General features: G+C 41.7%; 1 protein-coding gene across 22 annotated transcripts in view; it reads right to left on the bottom strand.

The window, feature by feature from the left end:
* Ppp2r2b (protein phosphatase 2 regulatory subunit Bbeta) overlaps window positions 1-22,176 on the bottom strand; it is a 291,625-nt gene extending 269,449 nt beyond the window's left edge. For 3 of the 22 annotated variants that reach the window (XM_059245834.1, XM_059245828.1, XM_059245827.1), the window contains exon 1: window positions 14,796-14,831. Coding sequence is in view for 8 of the 22 variants with exons in the window: in XM_059245842.1 (XP_059101825.1) it covers window positions 11,256-11,271 (16 nt within the window). In the remaining 14 variants the exon portion in view is untranslated. Of the gene's footprint in view, window positions 1-11,255; window positions 11,306-14,795; window positions 14,832-18,555; window positions 18,676-20,251; window positions 20,480-21,109; window positions 21,362-22,038 lie in introns of those variants that run through there. The other 19 variants (XM_059245819.1, XM_059245820.1, XM_059245825.1 and 16 more) reach the window with 19 other exon arrangements.
* Window positions 22,177-23,049: the final 873 nt, after the last annotated feature.

Raw genomic sequence — 23,049 nt, forward strand, 5'->3', positions numbered from 1 at the left:
TTCAGGCTTGTTTTTATACCATGTACATAGTAGGGCTCACAAGGTGAAAGCTGTTTATTAAAATAAAGCCTAGAACTTCCCTTTTCCTTGTTTGTAAACAGCCTTTAACTAATATGCTTGAAGGAAATAAATCCATTCCTACAAACTTAGCGACATATGCAAATTTTCATGCCTCCTTGAAATACGTTTTTAGCTTCTTTGAAATAAATGTTGTCAAGAGAATCCCATCTGCCAGGCTCCTGGACTCCACCTCATTAGGCAAACAAGTCACTACAGAGTCCTTGTCCACCACAGGAGAGCACAGGAGCGAGCGCTAAGGCATCCATCCCATCATGTGCCCTAATTGGGACACATTGGTTTGTCATGTCACAGCTTAGTCAGAGCTGCTTCAGTAGGTAATTATTAAAATGGAAAAGTGGAAAACAAACAGTCGCAAGGAGTTATGACTGACAATTGGGGCTAAACAATACTTGTGTTGGCCTGGAACCGTGTTTCATACTGATGGCTTCACAAAGGCAAAGGGACTGGAATATTCAAAGAGCTATTCTAAAGCCTGTGGAGTCACACAGCATTTGATCTGTCTACAAAGCACCACATTAGTATATATATATATATATATATATATATATATATATATATATATATATATATGTATTTGAGGAGAGGGCAGACCATGGCATCATAAAGTCTTTTTTCCCCCCTCATAATCACGTTGGCTGCCATGTGAAGGGAGTTCACCGAGCATGCCAAGGCATTGTGCTCACGTCTTCATAGGCACATTACTGCTATCACTCACAGCTAACACCCAAGGAGATATTTCTGGTTATCACGGAGGCAATCAAAGAATCTCTGAATTGCTCTCTTACATGAAGAGTACAGCAGATCTGAGATTTCAGCCCAGGATTACTGGTCTTACTCCTGCAATGAATCCCTTATATTTCCTCATGGAAACACAAAAAGCCATGGCTAACCAAAGCAAGGTATTGGGAAAGGGGATTAGGGGACTATGGGTGGGAATATGTTCATTGTATATTATATAGCTGTATGAAAATGTCCTTATGCAAAATAATGCCATATATAGGGATTATACACATTATACACATACAGTGATTTACACATGTGAACATTAATTAAAAGGAAAATGCAGACAATTTCTTTGGACAATACAAATTTATTAATTAAAAGATGTATAATCAATGGAACATTCCAAGCTTTAAAGGCAATGGAGAGAGTTAATACCTGAAAGCAGGGGGCTCTATGAAATAATGGGGAAAAGCAAGCAGAGGCTCAAACTATTGAGGAGGATGGCTTTAAAATCTTTAAAAAAAAATTTATTTCATGGATATGAGTGTTTTGCCTGCTTGTATGTTCATGCACAATGTGGATGCCTCATGCCTGCTGCCGAGGCCAGAAGAAGGGGTTGGATTCCCTGGAACAGGACTTACAGTTATGAGTCACCACATGGGTACTGGAAATTGAATCAGGTCGTTTGAAAGAGCAGCCAGTGTTCTTTACTGCTGAGCCATTTCTCCAGATCCAGAAGATTGATTTTTACTTTGAATTTTTCTTCTTACAATACAGTAAAAAGAAATATGTAGCCCTGGCTGTCCTGAAACTCACTCAGTAGACCAGGCTGGGTGTGAACTCACAAGAGATCCGCCTGCTTCTGTCTCCTGAGTGCTGGGATTAAAGGCATGCACCACCACACCCAGGGCTTTTCCAGTTTGAAATAAGATTTCTATGATAAAGATGCAGATGCTCTAAGAAAGTCTGGCTTAACCCTTTAAGTAGTTATTGATGCTCCTTGATTTTGGATAACCCTTCCCCCCGAAAAAAAATTACTGTCAAAATGTGAACTGCATGTATATTATCTCTTTACCTTCAAGCTCTCTTTAAAATAATAGTGAAGGTATAAAGCAGATCTAACTCACAATGAAGTTAATGTGAGAAGGATCATCAGTGCACCATGGATCTCATAAGCCAATGAGAGAAGAACAGTGGATGGATGATGATAGGGGAAGAGATAAGCCAATGAGGGTATTTACTTACTCTGCCCAAACCTGGAGATGCTTTAGTACGTAGTAATGACTAAAACGATGCGAGGTGAGGGCTGAACGAGGTGGGAGGGTAGAAAGGGGGGTGCTAAAGTGATACCCATAGAGAGATGAGTTAATTGTCTGCCTTCTTAGTGTTCAGTTCTCTACATTCTACCCTGGAATGATATAACAGAAGGTTCTTCCTTTAAATAAAAAATTAAAGTAGTCTAGAGAGGGTCAAGGTAATGAGTGTGGGGCTGGATTCTCCAGAGTGCATTTGAGCATTTAGAATTTCCAAAATACGTTTCCAAGCCTCATTCTTTAATGGAACTGTCCTGTAGAAAAGTCCTATTGGTGTTCATTCAACCATTCTGAAAATTCATTCTCTCACATGACCTGGAGATGTGAGAGCATATTGTCAATTGAGTAAGCCCATAATGTGAAGAAAAACTAAGAAAAAATAGACTTATCGACACTGGAAGAAACAAATATTATCAGGAGTATAAACAAACCCTTAATTAGTTCATGCAAAAATATTTTAGAAGCCAATAATCCTATAAATCAAGAACAGGATGCTATAAAAATAACTTCATGAATACTGGTGATATGGCTCAGTGGGTAAAGGCTCTTGCTGTGTAAACATGAAGATCAGAGTTTGATTCTCACATCCCACAGTATGAGGAGAGTATGGACCTCCCAAAAGTTGTCCTCTAACTCCATACATGCACCATGTTATGTGTGTGCACTCAAACACATGCACACAAACACACATGTACACATTCACACAAACACACATGCATATAAACACACATGCACACACACATATACACAATTGATAAATAATACTACTACAGGAAAAGTATATATTTGAAAAAATATGGTAAAGATGTGTGCTGTGTGAGTCAGCTGACATGAGTTTGATCTAAAGGTAGAGAGAGCCAAACTCCACAAAGCTGTCTTCCGACCTCCACCTGTGTGCTGTGGCATGTCCATGTGCAGACACACACAATGGTCATGAAGATTTCAAATTTGAAAGTAGGAGAAAAGGAAAAAAAATGTCTGGATGTATAAAATGACAACTAATCGATGAAATTAAAAGGCAAGAAGTTATTAAAGATATATTCATTATCTATCATCTGTCTATTTATCTATCTGTCAGTGTATCTATCTATATGTCTATCTATCTATCTGTGTGTCTATTTGTGTGTGGGAGGGAGTAAGGGATGAAAAGGGGGATTATAAAGTGCTATCTATAAAGAGATGTTCTTCTCTTTATGTATATTTAAATCTAAATACACACACACACACACACACACACACACACACACACACCTCAGAACAATAGCTTGTCACCCATACACAACTCTAGGGCATTGACAAGTGGAATACAACAGAATGAGTCCTCATGTCTGCAAAATGCTTCCCAGAATAAATACAGTTTGTGTCTGGAAGTTGAGAGTGAAGCAAGGTCCACTCACATTCTCCTTCCCATTCAGTGACCCTCGATTCCTTGTCATTCCAATGTAGGCTCCTCTGTTGGAGCAATGTATACAAATACACACACACACACACACACATACACACACACACACACACAGCCCTCGACTGAGAAGGAAAGTCATCAAGATTAAAGGGCCATTCTCTTTACTATTTTTAAAGATTCTCAACTACATAATCATTGAGCATTTCTCCCACACTCATTACTTTTTAAAAATCCAAAGAGATTCCTGGAAGAAAACAGACATTGGTTTTATGCCAATAATCATGAGATTGTCACTGGAACTTTCTTGTTAGCCACACTGGTCCCTTAAAAACAATGAAGCGACAACTTGAAATGCCCAGGAGAAAATCACTTTCTGAGTAACCTGCCTAACAATTCTCTCACTAAATGACTGAGAACCCAAGGTTTCTCCAGTGTTCTCTCCCTTTGCTCAGTGATTCACTGTAAACCCTAAAAGTCTGTTTAAGGGAAGTGTTGTTCCCCACTTCACAAGATCTGTTTCTAAGTCAACCCTAAGAATAAGGGTGAGAAATAAGCATCAGAGTCAGAAAGTGTACACAGGCCCATCTTCTACTCTTCATCCAGACTGTGTCCCTGGCCTTGGAAACAAACAAAGGCAGAGTAGCTTTGCAGAGTGAAGGAGGTGCAAGAAGGATGCAGGGAGACCCATCCATCACAGGGACTCCACGGCCAAGGGACACAGCAGGACCATGTATCACCGCGTCATTGTTGCTACCTTGGCAACTCTCAGAAGTTAATGTTTCAGCTGACAACAGGAGTAAACACAGTTGAAGAGATTTCACAGACCGAGACAAAGTCCTCTGAAAACAAAACCCAAATTTGAAGTTCTCATTGTATATTGTTGGCATGTTGGTGCCGACTGAAAATACCTATTCAAATGAACTCACACCAAAGTGTAGACCCCACTACATTCTTGATGCTCTTTTTCATTTGCTAATTCCTGAATTCCATTTAGATACTCAAGACACAAATACAGTCATCCCTCAGAAGCTGGCTGCAGGACACACCACAGATCACAGATATCAAAATCTACAGATGTTCAAGTCCCTTATGTTCAATGACACATTTGTATGTAACACACACACACACACACACACACACACACACACACACACACACATCCTCCCACGCACTTTAAATTATCTCTAGGCTATTTATAACTAATGCTGTGGAAGTACCACACAGATGGCTGTTGTATTATACTATTTAGGGAGTGATGACAAGAAAAAAATTCTGTACATGTTCAGTCTAGACTCAATACTTTCTGAACATTTTACATCTGTAATTGAATTCATGAGCACGGAACTCCTAAGTAAGGAGGGCTACCCATACTTAACATGCTTGATGATCTAGGTGTCATGTCAACCATGTGCATTCCCTGTCCTCAAGAAGTCCTGGTCTGTGAGGACTATGAACAGAGTCAGGTAGAAGAGAAGAATTCAAGGAAAAGGAAGTTTACCTTGATATAATATTCATGAGCAAGCTTTCCCAGAAGATAATGCTTCATGACGCAGAGCATCTACACAAGGGGCTGGTGTGACATGGAGAATGGCAAGAAAAGAGAGCCCTAGTTCAATACCCCTAAATGGGAGGAAGATGGCAGGGTTCAGGACTGGACACACCGGACTGAAGTGAGGGGAAGGGTTCCAGCTGAAACTGGAAAGGTGCCCAGAGGACCAACACAGTAGCCTACTGGCTGATGAGAGAAACTGGAACAAAATTCGAAGTGTGATGGAGAGTCTCTGGAGAATTCACTTCAGACATACATGCTTTTTTTATCTGCCCGAACTCACCATGTGCAAATTCCACAGACCCTCAACATCACCAGACTCTCATTCTACCTTCCTGACTTTCCAAAGTTCTGGCTTTTCCCTCCCGGTAGTATTTATTGAGAATCAATGCCATGAAAATACTCTGTGAGTCCCTATTGTGGTCAAATAACAAAATATTACTCTCTACAGTTTTTAATTTCCTCACCCCCACATCCAAGCAGCAAGCTCACTCGGTGTAAAACCTCTCTCCACTTCTGCCTAGTTCAGGCTTTTATTTCTGCTCATTTAGAATCAACAATGATGATGCTAGATCACTGCTATCACTGGCAATATTTACTACAATACTTCTAGTATAAACAGAGCTCTCCAGGCAGCAGGCTTTGCTCTGTGCAGTTTACATAACTGAACACATTTAATTGTCACACAAATCCTGAAGATTGTCTTTTGACATGGGATGGCACATTGCCTCTTTAAGTGTTCTTTTGAAGGTTATTTTCCTCTGTCCTCTTTCCAATCCATCCTACTCATTTTATTGACAGGCTAATTGTCCCCACAACAACAGAAAATGTCCTCAAACCAAGCTGAAAGCCACCCAGTGCTCTAGAAGCAACCTCCCAATTTGCTATACTCGAATCAATATATTTACAATCTCTTTATTGCAATAGTTCTCAACTGTGGTCAGGGCATTTCTGGGGATTCCTAAAAACCCCACAGGGGCTCCACAAATCAAAACTGCCTTCCTAACACTGAGGTGGTGTTTGCCTTTTGACTCACACCTTCTCTTGAGTGTACAGTACTTTCCCATAACTGCACAGTGTGGAATATCAGAGCAAACTGAGTACAGAGCATCAGAACCTGGCTGCCTTCTATTAAACCAGACATTAGATACATTTCCAAAAACAATATGAAGTAGTGCCACTTTCTTAATTTTTTTGTTTAGAAAAATTATGAAAGGAGATCAAAGTTGGACCAAGTGACAGAAAGTAGGAATTTGAAGTCTTTTTAAAATTTATTTTAAGATTTATTTATTTATGTATGAGTACTCTATCTGCATGTACACGTTTATGCCAGAAGAGGGCATTAGATCCCACTATAGATGGTTGTGAGCCACCATGTGGTTGCTAGGAATTAAACTCAGGGCCTCTGGAAGAGCAGCCAGTGCTCTTGACCACTAAGCCCTCTCTCCAGCTCTGAATTTAGAGTCTCAAGACTGCATACTCACTGATAAGGCTGATGATAAAGCTGTTCAAGCTTAGTCTTACACTAGGCAGAGGAGTGGAAGAAATCACAGCTAGGCTGTGGAGAATTGCACAGTGACCAGTGGGAAGCAGTGCTTTAAGACGTAGTACATAGCCTGGAGGGACCGCAAGCTCTCTGGTGAAGCCTAGTGTCTAACCGATATGGCACCCAAATGATCGTCATAACAACAGTTCAAAGAGAGGGGCTGCCCTTAGCACGAGATGGGATACATGGCTAATAGGACCGATAGATTCCTGAGAATAAAGGACTTCAAGGGATGGCAACAACTGGGAATACACTTGTGGATCTTAAGGTAGTAGACCTCAAAATGAGCACACTGTACTAGAGGTCATGTTAAATCCAGGTTGTAGCAGCAGGAGACAGTAATATTAGCAAGGAAATAAGATACAAAGGAAATCAGATACAAAAGGGGTCATGTATAAGTCTAGGAGAAAATATATTTAAGAATTTTAACTTATACATTTATCAAACCTACTTTAAAACTTTTGTGACTCCATAGTTAAAAGATAATCCAAAACACTTGAACAAAATGACATACAAATGATAAGCAGGTTTCTGAAAACATGCTGCCAGGGAAATGCAAGGCAGAACTATCATATATCACCGTACTCTTATATTGAGCCTGGAGCATGTGGAAGCATCACTGTGAAGGAAGGAATCAGGTTTTAAGGTCTATCCTGATTCCAAGTTCAGGAAACTGCAGTGCTCAACATGCCCTTCCATCCCCCAAACAATTGTGATTACACAGTCAGGTAAATTATTAGTTTTTTTTTTCCCCAATACATCTATTTTGGTAAAAGACTATGCAATTGTTTGTATGTGAATACATACAAAGTGGCTTGGACCTAACTGCTTAACCAAACAATAGTTGAGACATCAAAAGCCTTTGTAAGTTTTCTGTCATGCATCGTTCCCAAGTTGTAGCTAAGGGGGTATAGATGAGGACAAAGTCTAGAGGAGTCTGCTTATGGGCACAGACCGGGGAAGGGCTGGGGGCTCAGTATAAAGCCTGTGTTCCCGACCTCCTCCGTTCATTGTATGAGCTGCCTCAGTAGTGCCTAGAGGCAGGTCCCAGTGAGAAGGCAGATGGCCAAGGAGGGAAAGAGTTTTTCTTTGGGGATAAGAGAGGGAAGCAAGAGACTACAGGAAGAAGCAGGGTGAGTGAGTGACCTTCCCTGTTTCTGACCACTCACTATTCCTAGAATGGAAGTTTACACAGGGAAGTAAGTGACTTGATTTGGGGTCCCATGAGCCTGAAAAATTCCCCCACATTAAAACCAGGGAAAAGAGCAGGGGACTTGGAAGGCGACTGGATCTTGAATTTGATTCATTTGCTCAAAGAGTGTTCCTGAATTTTTATTCCAAACTTGGGACACTTCAAGGACTGACAGTGTGACCCTTTTCTCTGCCCTGATCAGGAAGCATTTCCCCACTGTTATGCACTATTACCATCCTCTTAAGGGGTCAGGAAAGCCCTTCATTTCAAAATCTGATTTATCTGCATCCATAATCTTCCTGTTAGCTGGACGATCTGCATAATAACATGGCATGAAACATTCTTACCCATGCTTTCCAAAACACAGAAAGAAACCTCCAGAATAATGGACAGCATTAGCCGTCTTAAGCAGGGACCCATTTGCAGATTAAATTTGCTGAGAGGGCAGCTTGCAGCTGCCACTGTGTTGCAAGCCTCACGTGTCACCTACTGTGACACATCTTGAGAAAAGCCAGGGTCTTTTCCAGTCTGCTGATTCTCCGTTTCAATTAGAATAGATTTAGAGTCCCCAAGCTCTGGTTTCTAGGTGGCCTTGTACAATATTATTAATAATTCAATCATACCTGGGCTGATAACAGGTCACATTTCTACTACCCCCCCCCCCCACAAAGCCCTAGCAGATTAAAAGGCTACCCCATGGCTAATTTCTTTAGCAGTTTCGTATCTGATTGACATCCATTTATCTAATTGCTGCTAGCCGATTTAATTTCATATTGTTAGCTTAAAATAAATGGGAAAAACCTGTTTACTTTTTAAATATTTGACTCATTCTTTCTCATCGCCTGAAGCCTGTTAAGATATTCTATTCCATGCGGCGGATCTTACAATTTATCAGTTTTCATTTTCCAAATTCATTTCAGCCGAGTCTCGCTATTTACAATCTGAAGTCTAATATAAAGTTTAATCTTTCACTGCAAATAATTTCATGTTCGTGTGAGCTCAGTAATGAGGAGGGCATCAGGGTGTTCACTGGCAACCTCAGAAAGTTTTAGAGACAGGCATTTGGGAGAGCTTTGCTTTCATGGGTTCTGAAGTTAGCTTAACCATTTACGCACTGTGGTACCCAGGGCAGGTTTCTTCACCCAGGTCAGATAAAAGGGTGTGACGAGTTTTAGATGCAAAATTTACAAGGGTAGGGGGAGATTCTTACCCTTAAGTCGTTGTGCGAGCATAGTCAGTGTAGTCAGTACTCGAATAACCCCAGAATGAGTATCTCCTTCCTTAAATTTCTATAGTTGGCTTGGAGCATGCTGCAGTTCTACTTCTGGCCCCATCTCTGAGCACTAGTTAGTTGCCTTGTTTGCAAAAGAGGGTTAGTAATAGCTTGTTTCCTTCTCAATTTAAATTTTTGGTGGCTTTATTTATTTATTTTACAACTTTATACACGTACGCTTTGCATAGACACTCACATCTCTGACCTCCCTCTCACCCCTAGCCTCCCTTCATCCTCAACAAGTTCTCATGTTCGGGTTTTTGTTTTCATTTTGTGATACACCAAGATTAACCAAGGCCATCTGTGTGACCATGGGTTTGGAGCTATTCACTGATGTCTGGTGGGCTCACAGAAGGTATACAGCTAAAGACAGTGGCAGTGGCACTCTCTTTCCCAGGATCGATGGGCAGCCAATAGTTCAGAGGTAAAGGGTAGGGCCCTGTAGAGATCTTGTGTCAGCCCAGTGCAGGTAGCTATAGCTGATGTGAGTTAATGATTGCAATAGATATATCAAGTTGAGAAAATGACCTTTCATAGTCCTTCCTCCTATCTTCTGGCACTTACATCCACCCCCCCACCTCAGCTCTTTCACATTGTTCCCTGAGCCTTGGGGGTGCTGGGGTAACTGACTTGCAGGAGTTTCTTATGTTTTCTTTTCAAGAATAAAGCATGACGTCATCAGCTGTTCTCCAAGCACAGCATGGCTTGTCTCTTGTGAACCTTTCAGCCAACACCTCCCAGTGCTCATTCTAAACATTTTCTACACTCTGATCATACTGCTCTGTTGGTTTCTTGAAAGCATCAATGGTCTACACTACTCAGTCTACCACAGAACCTTTATTCAGGCTGTGCGCAGTCTAGAAGGCTTTCTATCCCTTTTCACATAGTTAACTCTGGTCTGTCCTTGTTTATTTCAAACACATGTCCTTAATGCCTACATAAGGTCTATTTTAGTTATAGTTGGTACTTAGGCAATCATTTGTCCAATTGATTGTTATCTCTCCCATTCAATAAATTCCCAAAGGGCAGGGGTTTGGTTCAAATTGGCAGTTGGATTACCATCCCTATGTAATCAGTAGGTGTACATCAAATAATTTGGTTGATAAAGGTTATATTTTCACTGCCATATTTGTGATAAAGATGCCTTTGCCAGGTACAGGTCATGTGCAACATCACATGGACAGCCATTTCCTTCTCTACCGACAGTGTGTTCTGCTTGTTTTCCCTCACAGTAAACTCTAAATGCCTCTTCCCACTCCACTGCCCACTTAAATTCTATTTCCTTTCATGCAGAGCTACATCCTCTGGGTATTTACTGGCTCACCAATACTGGTTGCCATAGAACATGTTGCATATTATGCTTGATTGGGTATAGACAATAACTAATGCCACATTCCCCACAGGCAGGGTTCCTTCAGTAGCGTGGGGGATGAATCACACGCAAGAGACACTATGAAAGTGAATAATAAGTTTCCTGGGAAGTTATGCGATACCTTAGGAAGGGACCTATTTATCATTTGAGGAGACAGTGGCCACTTCCTGAATGAAGGATCTGTGTGTGTGTGTGTGTGTGTGTGTGTGTGTGTGTGTGTGTGTTGGTTGTTTTCCTCAATCTCTCATCACATTGCTTTTGAGATGGGCTCTCTTGCTGAACCTGAGCTCACACATTTTGGCTAGACTGGCTGGTTAACCCCAGGTATCCTCCTGTTTCCAGACCCCTAGCCCTCCTTGCCAGGTTTTTTGTTTTGCTGTGTGCTGGGGATTACACTCAGGTGGTCCTTATGCTTGTGCAGAAAGGGCTTTACCCACGGAGCCATCCCCCTAGCCTTGAATCAGTAGTAAGTAGGAGTTACTGCCATGAAAAGTAGAGGGGAGAGAATGAATATTGAGGAGGAAAGATGTTGAGGCATTCTGCATGTACTCTGAGTTGACACACTCCACAATTTATTTTTCTTTCAACTGCTCACTTGTTCATTGGCCCCTGCATTTATTCCTAGCAAACATTAAGTCCCTCTACTCTGCCAAATTCTAACCTGATATGCAAATATAATTGTAAGACGAAAGACAAGCCTCATGCATGCTCTCTTTTGAACTGTACACTGATATGCCTAGATCCTGTCTCTATCCAAGAAACGTTATGAAACTTATGTCATGTGTCCAACCCCTCAGTGGATACCTCTGAACGGCTTCATTTTAGGCCATTCATCCTGTGGAGACCTTGTCTGCCTGGAAGGAGAAATATTCTAAAGGTGTAAATAAGTTTAATTTTGGCTCAAAGACCTTTTGCTGTGACTTCAGAGGCATACTGCAAGCCAAGTGCTTCAAATAAAGATGATGCTAAACCAATATCCATTCTTATTATCAGTACTATCATTGTCTATTTGAGATGGTAGGAGAGTGCAGAGAGAAAGGACTGATCTTAGGTAACTGCTCTCTGTTTGAGGGAGCAGGGAGGGATCCTTGGGGCTTCCTCTCACTCATTAGTGTGACTGACAACATAACCCAAACTTTCAGATGAGCTCAATAGCCAAGTCAGAAGCATCTAAGCGAATTCCTCACTTGGTAGAAATGGAGAGAAATGGAGGGGACTCTGTCACCAGGGGACACTGAAACTCCATGTTCATATGAACCCTCTCTACTTTTTGACTTCCCTCCTTGCAATTTTTTTTTTGTCAAATCTGTCATATTAAAATGAGTCACATGTCTCTTAATCTCCCTTTGACCTTTCCCTGAGGGACCCCCCCCACAGGGCACAGTTCTTGATTTATAGCTTCACATCCATTTTGGAAAGGTAAAACTGAATTGAACAGGGTGAATCGGAGGGACTTGGCCTTCCTTTCAAATAAATACAATAAATGTACTTGAGTTGGGAGCTCAAGTTCAAGGCCTCCAAGCTGAGCTCATAAATCCTTTTGTGAATCAAAGGGAGACTCTCACGAGAAATTCGATGGTCTGGAGTTCCTCATCTTCACTTTTCCTGTGTCACAGAGGTGACACTGGCTCAGTGCTTTCTTTTTTTTTCCTCACAAAGCCCTTGGTAAGGTTTTATTTTTTTTTTAAGTTCAGAGAAACCCTAAGTCCAAATCTCTGTGGTTATAAAGAGCAGGGACAATGGCATGGTGGAGAGCAGGTGGGTTTGAGAGGCAATATGAACTCTGCACATACGAAATAGCAGCAAGTATAAATATTTAATTCTAATGTTTGGAAAGGAGGGTTTCCTTCAAAGTTGATCTTAATGCATATGTAAATTAATTATGATTCATGACATTCCTTGCACAAATCATTATGTCAGAAAATGATGCAATCACTTAAAAACAATATTGACATTTTGAGTGTTACAATACTCTTACAGATGTATTTTCTCTCTCTGCAGAGAGGACCTCCCAATATGAACAAGATGAAATACAGAGCACCGGCCATACTTGTACAAGAAGGTGTTAGAGATGATCGATCATCAACAGAGCCCTTTGGGAAACAGTGGTTGGAGGGTGAGTAGTGGTTTACAAAAACACTTCCCCCAAGGCTACATCCTGGTTCCTCTTCTTCACACACACACAAAAAGTTAATGATCTTTGTGTTTTCTTAGAAACTATTTTTTAAATCTCTGGCCATGTTCTAATTTAGTATATGTCTGTAACCATCTCTAAATTTGATTTCCTAGTACAGTTAGATAAAAATAAAAAGGATTTCAAATCTAGGATCCAATTGGTCATTCAAATGACTAAAAGAAGTTGTTGTTGATCAGTTTGACTACGATTTAAAGAAGACACATCCAGACACACCCTGGTGGAGAATAATGCTCACATTCTGGTGCCCCAGAAAGGAAGAGATTTCTTCAACAACAAACTGCTGTGCTTGGCTCCAGAAATAGATTTAGTAGCCTTATAGGAGCTTCAAGGAGACTTGGCAGGGGCTGATATATCTGCTGAAGTTTGGGGCCTGAGCTCTTCCAGTCCTTCTGCAGCTCAAAACCATCTCCCACTAGCTTCCTGCTCTCAGCACTAGAGTCAACAGTGGCTTCTACAAACACAGTTATCGTAAAGACAGTCCAGTTAGAGCATCTAGTTTTATACAAGGCCAGGATGTCATTGTTCCCTTCTTGTTCACTCCTCAGATTTTTTTTTTTAAAAGAAAATCCAATGGCTCTATTTCCTGCATGGCATCAAATGTTCTTATTTCTCTTTAAGCCTTTGGTCTGGGCCATGCCATCACCATTGTCATTTGGGAGGCTACAACACTCGCCTCACTGTCCCATCCCCCTCCTTCATTTTGGTCCCTTGAAATCTAATGTGCTTGGTTAAGCCGCCAGAGAAAACTCGTTTAAGGAAACTTTGGAGTGTGCTGGGTTTCTATATAAAAATCCTTCAATGTCTTCTCATTGTATTCAGCACAAAAACCACCCTGGCATTTAACTAAAAGCATCCTTCCCACAGTCTTTTTAGACTTAGTCTTTCTCATTCATATACCACATCTCCTCCTACCTGATCAACCTAGAGAAATCTCTCTCCCCCTCCTTCCTCCTCCACACACAAATCTACCCAGATATTTGAAACATAGATTTCTTTTATAATTATAATTTCTTCAGAACAATAATGTGTAAAATCAGCAACCTTAGCAGTCAATATCCACCAAAGATGTTCATCCTGTGGATTACAATAATAATCAGTGTGGTAAAATAGGCTCATTGGTGTAATAGTGAGAAATGTTATAGGGTTTCCTTGAGAGGAAACACATGCCTAGTATTGTAATTCTGACCAAGAGTACATGGTTGGGGAGCTCACAGGCCCCAGGGGTAAAATTATTATTTTGCTATGTGAATATAGCATCAGACTGCCTTCTAAATCTTATCTCTATACCCACTGATTAGAGCAGCTCCTGGACCTCATTAAAGAAGTCTCCTCTTACAATGGGTGACTATTATCATAGAAACTCAAAACTTGTACTGAGAATAGGTGTTGAGTCCTCAGCTACAAATGGGACATGTAGCCGGGTGGCAGTGGTGCATGCCTTTGATCTCAGCACTCAGGAGGAAGAGCCAGAAGGGTCTCTGTGACCAGGCCAGCCTGGTCTACAGAGCGAGATCCAGGACAGGCACCAAAGCTACACAGAGAAACCCTGTCTTGATCAAACAACACCACCAACAACAAAAAATAGCAAAATACAAATTGGACATCTATTTCACGTCCCCCTCCCACCACCCTGCTGGCAGGGCTCATGGGTCACTGTGGGAGATAGCAGTTGGGAAGGTTTTAAGAGCCAGAGTTTGGGGAGGACCAGAATCAAGCAGTTTCTTCTGGACATGACAGGGCCAGTGTACTACTCATGAACTCTCAGCAGCTGGGGCTGCCTGGGCAAGACCTGCAGAGAATCAAGTCTTCAACATTCCAGTGTGTGCAGGGGGTGGGGTGGGGGATTCCTAACTGGTGAGCAAGTGACACTGGATGACTTCTGAGAGAGGGAGAATCAGTTTTCTCTCAGTGCGTAACTCCTGGTAGTTGGACCACACTCTAGTGGTTGCCCCTACACCCATGGGCACATGGACAATACAAATTAAACTTGGTGGATCATAAAAAAGAAGTGGAGATGGAGTTCGGAGGGCACAGAGAGGTGGGGTGGACCTGGGAGGAATTATGGTGGGAGGAGTAAAGGGTGATTATAATCAAAATACACTGCATGTAAAAAAATAATATATTCAAGAAGAAAGATGTTCCTTTACCTGAGTTTAGCTGTCACTGTGGGGAGCAAACCTAGAGAGGGAATATGCTCGGTCATTCCATTTGCTAATAGGTCAGACTCAGTGGCCTCTGATGCTTCTCAGGTCACCATTCTATCTGACCCATATACTGTGCTAAATTTTGATTTACCACCTTACACATAAACGACTGTTAGTTCTGCTCCTTCTGTCCAAGCTCGGCCACTTCCCTTCTCCTTACTGATTCATAAAAATCATTAACACGAAGGAAATCTCTACTCCAACACTGCTCCCCGCCCCCTTCCTAGTCAATGCTTGTGATGGAAACGTCTGTCTCCTGCTGCGTTTGGACCCTTGGGCCCTGCTTGCCCTAAGCCCATGCTCTACCACTCATCTGCATTCAAGCAGCAGTGAAACTCAAGAAAACTCTCTGCCTTACTCCTTTGCTTGTGCCTCATCATTCTAGGAATGGTAAAGCCCTGCTTTTATTAAAAAGTGGATTTGTGAGAACCCCCAACTTTCACCTTGGAAGTCACTTGTGTCCCCCTTTTCCTGAAAGTGTGAAGTCAATGCTGTGTCGGTCACTAGTAGAGGAAATCATTACTTTCACTCACTTGGAAGTGGTCTACATAGCAAACGACTCCTAGTTTGTACCTAAATATTAGTTCACAATCCCCAAATTAGCCAAAAGACCAAGTTAATATTCAAAAAGGTGTTTGAGTTTTTGAGTTACTTAATACCTAGAATAAGCAAATGGAAAAGGTGAGATTCTAACCAGAATTTTTTTTTTGACTACTTGAGAGAATGTTCTCTTCTTCTGAGGGTAGAATGGATCTCATCATATATTTAATCAAGTGATTTCAATGATGCAAGTTATGTGTACATGGCAGAGTGACAAAGGGAATGAGATTTCCCTGGCTGCTTCTTTGTCTGCTTTGTGACTATCAACCTCCCAGAGTCACACCCACGATCCGGCAGAATATGGGCATTCAAAATCCATGGAATCAGTGACTGAATGCGCGCAGCTCCTGTGTGGCAGGGCAGGTATTCTTTCTCTGGCTACAGATTCATGTTGTACATCTGTACTACTCTATACTGACTTCTCTCATTTGAGCAGCTGTGGCAGCCTTTCCTGGTATCAGTCTCTGACCCTTGCTGCATGTTCTCCTCGACTGTCATCATCTGGGTTTGTGCTTTTCTCATCCAGTTCCTGTAGTTTTCCTCACCATTTATCTGCTTCAAGCCAGGGTCCTCCTATGTACAGCACGGTATAAGAACTCCAGAGCCCAAACTAGTATGCACCCTGCTCTTAGTTTTTAGCGATTGTTGGAACTGTAAGTGGGGACTTGATTTGATAGATAAGGATCGGCACTTAAAAGAGATGTTGGAGTTATGCTGAAGGACACACATGTGTGGCACGACTGGTGTCAGAATCTCACCACCAAGGTCACTTCACATTTTTACATAAACAAAATAGGCTACACATTCATCATTGACCATCCGAGTTCCAACTAATATTCTAATTCTACTGTACTGCCTAAATCAGACATTTTAAGTTCTTAATGCAATCTTATGTCACAATCTAAACACAGCAAGACCTCGGTGAAGGAAAGTGAAGAGTGTAAAGATCTGAAAATGACCAGTCTGGCTTCCCTCCTGTTTCACCGAGTCCTGTAGTTATCACTGCTACCTAAGAATGCAAAGCATCTGACAACAAAGCGTGGAGCTATTTGACCCTGGTGAATGTATCATGCATCTTGCTGTCTACCTCTGCTTTTCAGGGATGCCGACTTAAGCCTGGGGTGTTAGACTCTCCTCTCCACCACTCCTGTCTGCTCACCCCTCCCCACTCCTGGCTTTCCTTGCAAACGTATAATCTGGTCCACCTACAATTTTTGTATATTCAGGCTCCAGCCAATCAATTCTAGGAATGACAGAACTACCAGAAAGAATTATGACTTCACATCACTTAATGAGTGTGTGAATTCACTGAGGAGGCTGTAAGGGGGATGAGCAGAAAAGTGAGGGGGAGGAATATGCTTGAAAAGAAGCTTGCTTGGGCTCTGCTCTCTGTCTGCCACTTGTCAAGGATGGCTTTACCAGTCTTTCCAGAAGCAGCTGCCATAAGCTTCTTTCCATGGCAGAGGAAGAATTTTGGTCTTTTATCTTGCGTTGGTAACACAAGGAGTAATGACTATAAGCTGAGGTTAATGATATCACCTGCCCAACACAGAGTTACTAGGTCCTTGCACTGTGCTAAGCTTCTCCCAGCTCTACATAGCATTCCCACTTTCATCCTCTAAGGACATTGCCTACCTGTTACGGAACAGTGTAAATGTTTTAACCAAGTGTGTGAGACTGTTTGGAGTCTCTGCTTACCTTTGCCCTCTCCGAATCTCATGTGGCTTTGGATGTTTCTAGAATGGCTTTGTCTTATCTGTATTCAGATTCTTTTTTTTCCTCCTGTGTTTTATTGTTGCTCTTATTTTTTGCTCTTTGAATATGATCACTTGTAAAGGATTTCTTCTGCTTCTCACCTGGCTGACTCATACTCCCAGACCCTGATATATTTTCTTTAGAAAGTTTGCCTTGAATTCCCTCAACTAGGTATGGTTCCCTGTCATTTGCATTTCTCCTAGCTCATTACTCAAAGTGACTATTTAAACACATTTTGATATGGCTGGAGTGTAAAATGTCTCCTATAGGCTGACATACTTAAACCTTTGATTCCCAGCTTTGTGCGGTTTCAGAACCTTTAAGATATGGGGTCTAGCTAGAGGAAATGAGTTGCTGGGTGGTAGGCCTTGAAGTTTTTAATCCACCCTGATTCTTGGCTCTTTCTGCTTCCCGATCCTTCCAGATATGAGCAAGCAGCCTCCTCTTCCAGCTGCCACAGTTGAGACTGCTCTTACCACCATGCTTTCCTACCAGGATGGACTATACTCTCAAACACTGAGCCAAAATAAACTCCTTCTCCCTTAAATTGCCTCCGGTCAGGTGTTTGATGGCAGCAACAATAAAAGTAACAAATATACACTCTTTGTAATAGATTTGGCCTCTGTGGAGACTGGCATCATTCCTAATTCACAGCTGTTTCTCTAGCATCTAGTTGAATGCCTGACACATAAATCGACCCTGAATAAATGAATGGAAATCAATTATATGCAAAATCTACAGGAGTGTTCTCATTTTTTTTAAGATGGGGAAAGAGGTTAAAAGGGGTTAAATAAGTTGCCTAAGGGTGCACAATTAGCAAATTGAGAAGCTAAGCTTTGAGCTCAAGATGGATTTCCAAACCCATAGTTGACAATCGAATTGCAGCACTTGCCTTTATAAAATTTCTTACAGCTATTGCAGAAAAAAAAAACAGTACAGACTGTTTATCTTGGAGAACAAATGAGCAGAAAAGGCTGCCAGGATTCTGGAAGCTGACCTTTCTCTTGTCTGATGTCACTGCTCCATGAAAGAATCCAGGAGCTCTTGCCCTTTCCTGTACCCTGAAACATGGCTTCTGTCTCTCCACTCTAGGTGGTGGTGGAGTCAAGCAACCTACAGCATTATCATTTGGCCCTCCCTACAGATCTACATAGGAAAAGAAAAAAAAAAAAAACCACACCACAGTGAGTTTCTTACATTCCTAGAGAGGTTGCCCAGGCAACAAAGACAGACCCAGCTGGGACATGCCACAGCATCTGCACATTCTCCCAGACTGATGCCTGAGTCTGTGGGCAGCAGCCCACTGTGTTCACACACCCTTTGAACAGTGGGCCGTAGAAAGACTCACCTGGACATAAAATGTCCCCACAGACTGCTGCAAGAACAGCTCTAGATTCTGGCTGTATGGTCAAAGGAGAAGCTCAGTGCTCGAGCTACAGGTGAAAAGCTCAGTAGTTCAATTCTGTAGCTGTCAAGAGGGAAAAATTGGCCACTGAATTACACATTCATTTAAAAAATTGAGTTAGTTCATACAATGGCAGCTGCTGACACAGCCTGTCCCTTAATAACTGTGTCACTTTCCATAATGTCCTCGTCATGAATTTGTTCATCTATATAATGGGCTTCTAAGCATGAGTAATGGCCGAAGATACTTCAGTGAGAACCGAGAAAGTGCTAGTAAAGTACATAATTTGTGATTATTGGGGGTTATTTGGGTTTCTTTCTATCTGAAACAGCAGCCTGATGTCACCGCTTCATGAGAGAATCCAGGTGCCCTCGGCCCTTTTCTGCATCCCGAAACCTTCTTTTGTATCTATTTCTTGGCTTAAATTTTGTGGAGAAAAAAAGTAGCCTGGTGTTTGCTCCTATAACTAGTAACATAGCTTACAAACTTCTGGTGTGCGCTGTCTTTGTTATACATCATAAAGCATTTAAGCAGCTGAGTAGAGCACAGGACATATATAGTGAGGGCCCAGGAAATGAGCTTGAAGCATCAACCAAGGTATGTGCAGACAGGAGAAAACAGTGTAGGATCTAGATCTTTGGAGGAAAATGCACTCTCCTGAGATCCACTAAATGGGTTCTTCAGGGAAGTAGCAACAATGTATAACCTGATGGCTTTGTTCGGAATCACTTTCCAAATGAGTTACTCCGGCCAGGTGCTGCTATTGGCTACATGACTAGTGTCTGTCAGTCTCTGTCAGACGATAGATTTCACAGAGGCTTGCTGGTGCATATATATAAGAGAAGAGGAGGCTGGCCATAGGCAGGGAGGCCCAGACCAGACTGCTCTCAACCTTGAGCACTTTATGTATGCATATGAATACATATATGTGTTTGTGTTTATGTGCGCCTGCGTGTATGTATGCATGTATATGCATATGTGTGTATGTGTAATGTATATGTATGTATGTGTATATGTGTGTGCATGTGTGTATGTATGCATGTATATGTATATTGTATGTATATATATGTGTGTGTGTACATGTGTGTTTGTGTATGAGAGTCAGTAAAAATATTAGTTATATTCATCCATCTTTTTTTAAATGCCCAAATATCCTTTTATTATATTAGAAAGCTATTCTTCAGGCACAATTTAATTTTGGAAAAAAATTTAAATGAAATAAAAAATGTATATGACTATTTCTTTAAATTAAACAGTATCTGAAAAGATCAGTCTTTTTTTTTTTTTTTAGGTTACAAGGTACAGTGTGTTAGATATGGCCTTTGTTCCTGAGTTGTAAAAAATCGAGAGAAGCAAATGAATAACCCCCAATGCTTATTTGAAAAGCTCACACCAGTGACTAATATTTGCAAACCATCTAGAATTTTCTATTTTAAAAACATACCCATAAAGTGCTAATTAATAAATGATATGTCTTATTAATGTCCATATTATAATTACCTAGATCACAATTCCATCTGCTAAGTAGTCAGCAAACAAGACAAATGACTGTGTTCAGTTAAACAGATTATCCAATGCCTTTGGGAGTACAAGCTAATAGCCCCAACTAAACCATGAATCAAACAGCCGCTCCTTTTACCACGGGAGCAGGCAGCAGCGATACCATCTCCTGTGTGAGGGACGACAGCAGAGGAGACATGCATGCGGCCCCTCACTCTCTCTAGAGAACATGATCATGCAGGTGACATGGCTCAGGTGTCTGTCTCTTATAACCTTGTACTGAGGCTTAAGATTTGCTTTCATAAAAAGATACAAGAAAAAAAAAAAGTCCCCAAAGATGTCACTTCCAGTTAAGCACTATCCTATCCACAGCATTCAGTGATGTTTCTCAGCTCCTTAATACACAGAGAGAAGGAATTTCATCTTCCTGTGAATATGTCGTCATCTCTGCCTCTCTTGTGACACTCATTACCCGCATGCCCCACAGCTTGTGACAGGCACCTTAAGAACAGAGACCACCTCTTCTGAACCTCTTAGCGGAAGCAACAACAACTAACAGCGACAACAAACCGTGACTAAGTACCATTTCTAGGGAACGTTAAGTGTTCCCACCGCTTGGATGCATGCTTTAATTTTCTCAGCTGTTAATTCTTGAAAATGTGTCACTTCCTTTTCACAATCCACAGCACCACGTCCTCATGTTGCGTATAGCACTTCAGTGAGGGTGAGTGACAGAGCTTGGACTTGTTCCTAGCTGTGGAGGCTTCCCAGTCTGTGCTCTGAAACACTGTGCTTACACGCTTGCCTGTATGACTTGTACCTGCCCCACGCGGTGCCTAGGTCAGGGCTAAGGGTGTAGCGGACATTGATGTGAGCCACACCCTCATCTGTGGTTTCTGCCTGCATGTTCATTTTTACCAGGTTCACACGAAGTCAAATGCTATCGTTTGCACTGTTCCTGCTGGTTTTTCCAGGTGTCTAGGGAAGCCCCTCTTACCTTTTTGCTGCTGTTGTTGTTAACATAAACATCTCTCCAGGGCTCTCCCTTCTAGCTCAGCATCTGTCAAGATGATATTCACAATTGGTCCTTTTCTTTTTTCCTGTTGTTGTTCTGGGGTTACTCACATGTTGGGCTGCAAACTAGGTGGTAGGAGGCAGCCCAGTGTTCCTGGCACTTCCTCCCAGCTCTCTTCAGCATCCTGGACTCTCCCGTCTGACAGGGCAGGAGCCCAGGGCCCAATGGCTACTGACTTCACAATTGTCAATGTTTCCTGTTTGATGGGGTAAGGGGCTTTTGCTGGTTTAATCCTCTTAGTACACGGGCTTTTCTTCCATCCTGATAATAACACCCCTGCCATGCATCCCATGTACTTAGAGGCATCGCACTTTACTCTTAGCTGTAGAATGAAACCGTAGTTGGCTTGTGCCAATCAACACTTGCCAAGTTCAAGTGTATGACTCAGTTATGACCACGAGAGACCAGGAGATGTTTGCTGCAGCATCAGAGGAAAAAAAATGCTTCTTGACTTAGAAATTCAGCAGCAAAGACATTTTCCCTCCTTACTGAACAATCATGTGGAAAAGGAAAGATCCATAAGGTTATTGAATCATTTTGGAATCATGAAGAAATCCAACTTTCAGAATAAGAAAGTTACTGTAAAAAGCTAAGAACAAACTTGGAAAGGAATTGGTTTGGATGATCAGTGAAACCACCTAACCAAGCCTTGTTCCAAAGCTTGGACTGTTCCTGGGTTTTTCCATAAAAGAGAGTTGCGATTCTCTCTTTTGATCAAGATGGTTTTGAGATTCAGATTTTCTCTGACGCTGTAATGGAAAGACTATTAATAAACACAAGTGACAGCTTTGACTGTTTCCTGGCCACTGTCATATCCATTCTCCCAAACCTCCCAGAAATACAAATCTCACAGCAGTCTGAAGGACCAGAGAGGATTCCTTACTGGCTCATCCTAGTGCCCAGCCAGGAAAGCCCAAGTAGAACTGGCTTGCATGTTTTAAGTATTATCACACAGTGCCATCATGTATGTTGATGCCAGTGAAGCCTCCTCAGGGCTTTCTTTCTGTGGTTGTCACAAAGCTTGATTGTGAAGACACGATGAGATCACTGCCATGGGACTAGAAGTCATAGCCATACTCACAAGCAGGCCAGCCCACCCCAGCAAAACCCATGTGGCCCCTTCCAAGATGTCATTTATATTAAATGTTTCCAAATGGATGGATAATTACCAGTTACTTAGAAAAGAGTGCTCTCTCAGCCCTAAATGGGGTGTCTCCATCAAATCCTCCAGAGCTCAGGGAACTCCACAGAAGAGGAAGTGAAAAGAACGTAAGAGCCAGAGGGGATGGAGGACACCAAGAAAACAAGGTCCTCTAAATCAACATGACCGAAGCTCATATGAACTCACAGCGATTGAAACAACATGCACAGGGCCTGCATGGGTCGGCACCAGGTCCTCTGCATATGTATTATGGCTTCCGGTTTAGGTTTAGTGTTTTTATGGGATTCTGAAGTGTGTGAATGAGTGGGTCTCTGATTCTTGTGCCTTCTCTTGGGCTCTTTTTCTTCTCTTGATTTGTCTTGTCCTACTTCAGTGTGATAGTTTTTATTTTATCCTATTATATTTTAATTTGTTATATGTTTTAAAAAATGAATGAATGAAAGAAAGAAAATCTTGCTGCTAGGGTAAAAGTTAACAACTGAACTGTCATTTATACATGCTAGGAAAAGGAAAATCAGTTTTTCTTCAATGGAGTGACACTCAATATATCAACCACTCCAAGGCAGGCCTTATGTTCAAGAGTAGTTGACCAACATGGGATGGACTCCACAGTTTTTTTGTGGGCTTTTATTTGGTTACAGTTTGGTGGGTTTTGTTTGTTTTTCCTTTCTTTTTGGGCCTGGTATTATTTTGTTTTATT

Source organism: Peromyscus eremicus, chromosome 19 (assembly GCF_949786415.1).
Source record: "Peromyscus eremicus chromosome 19, PerEre_H2_v1, whole genome shotgun sequence".
Classification (NCBI taxonomy): Eukaryota; Metazoa; Chordata; class Mammalia; order Rodentia; family Cricetidae; genus Peromyscus; species Peromyscus eremicus.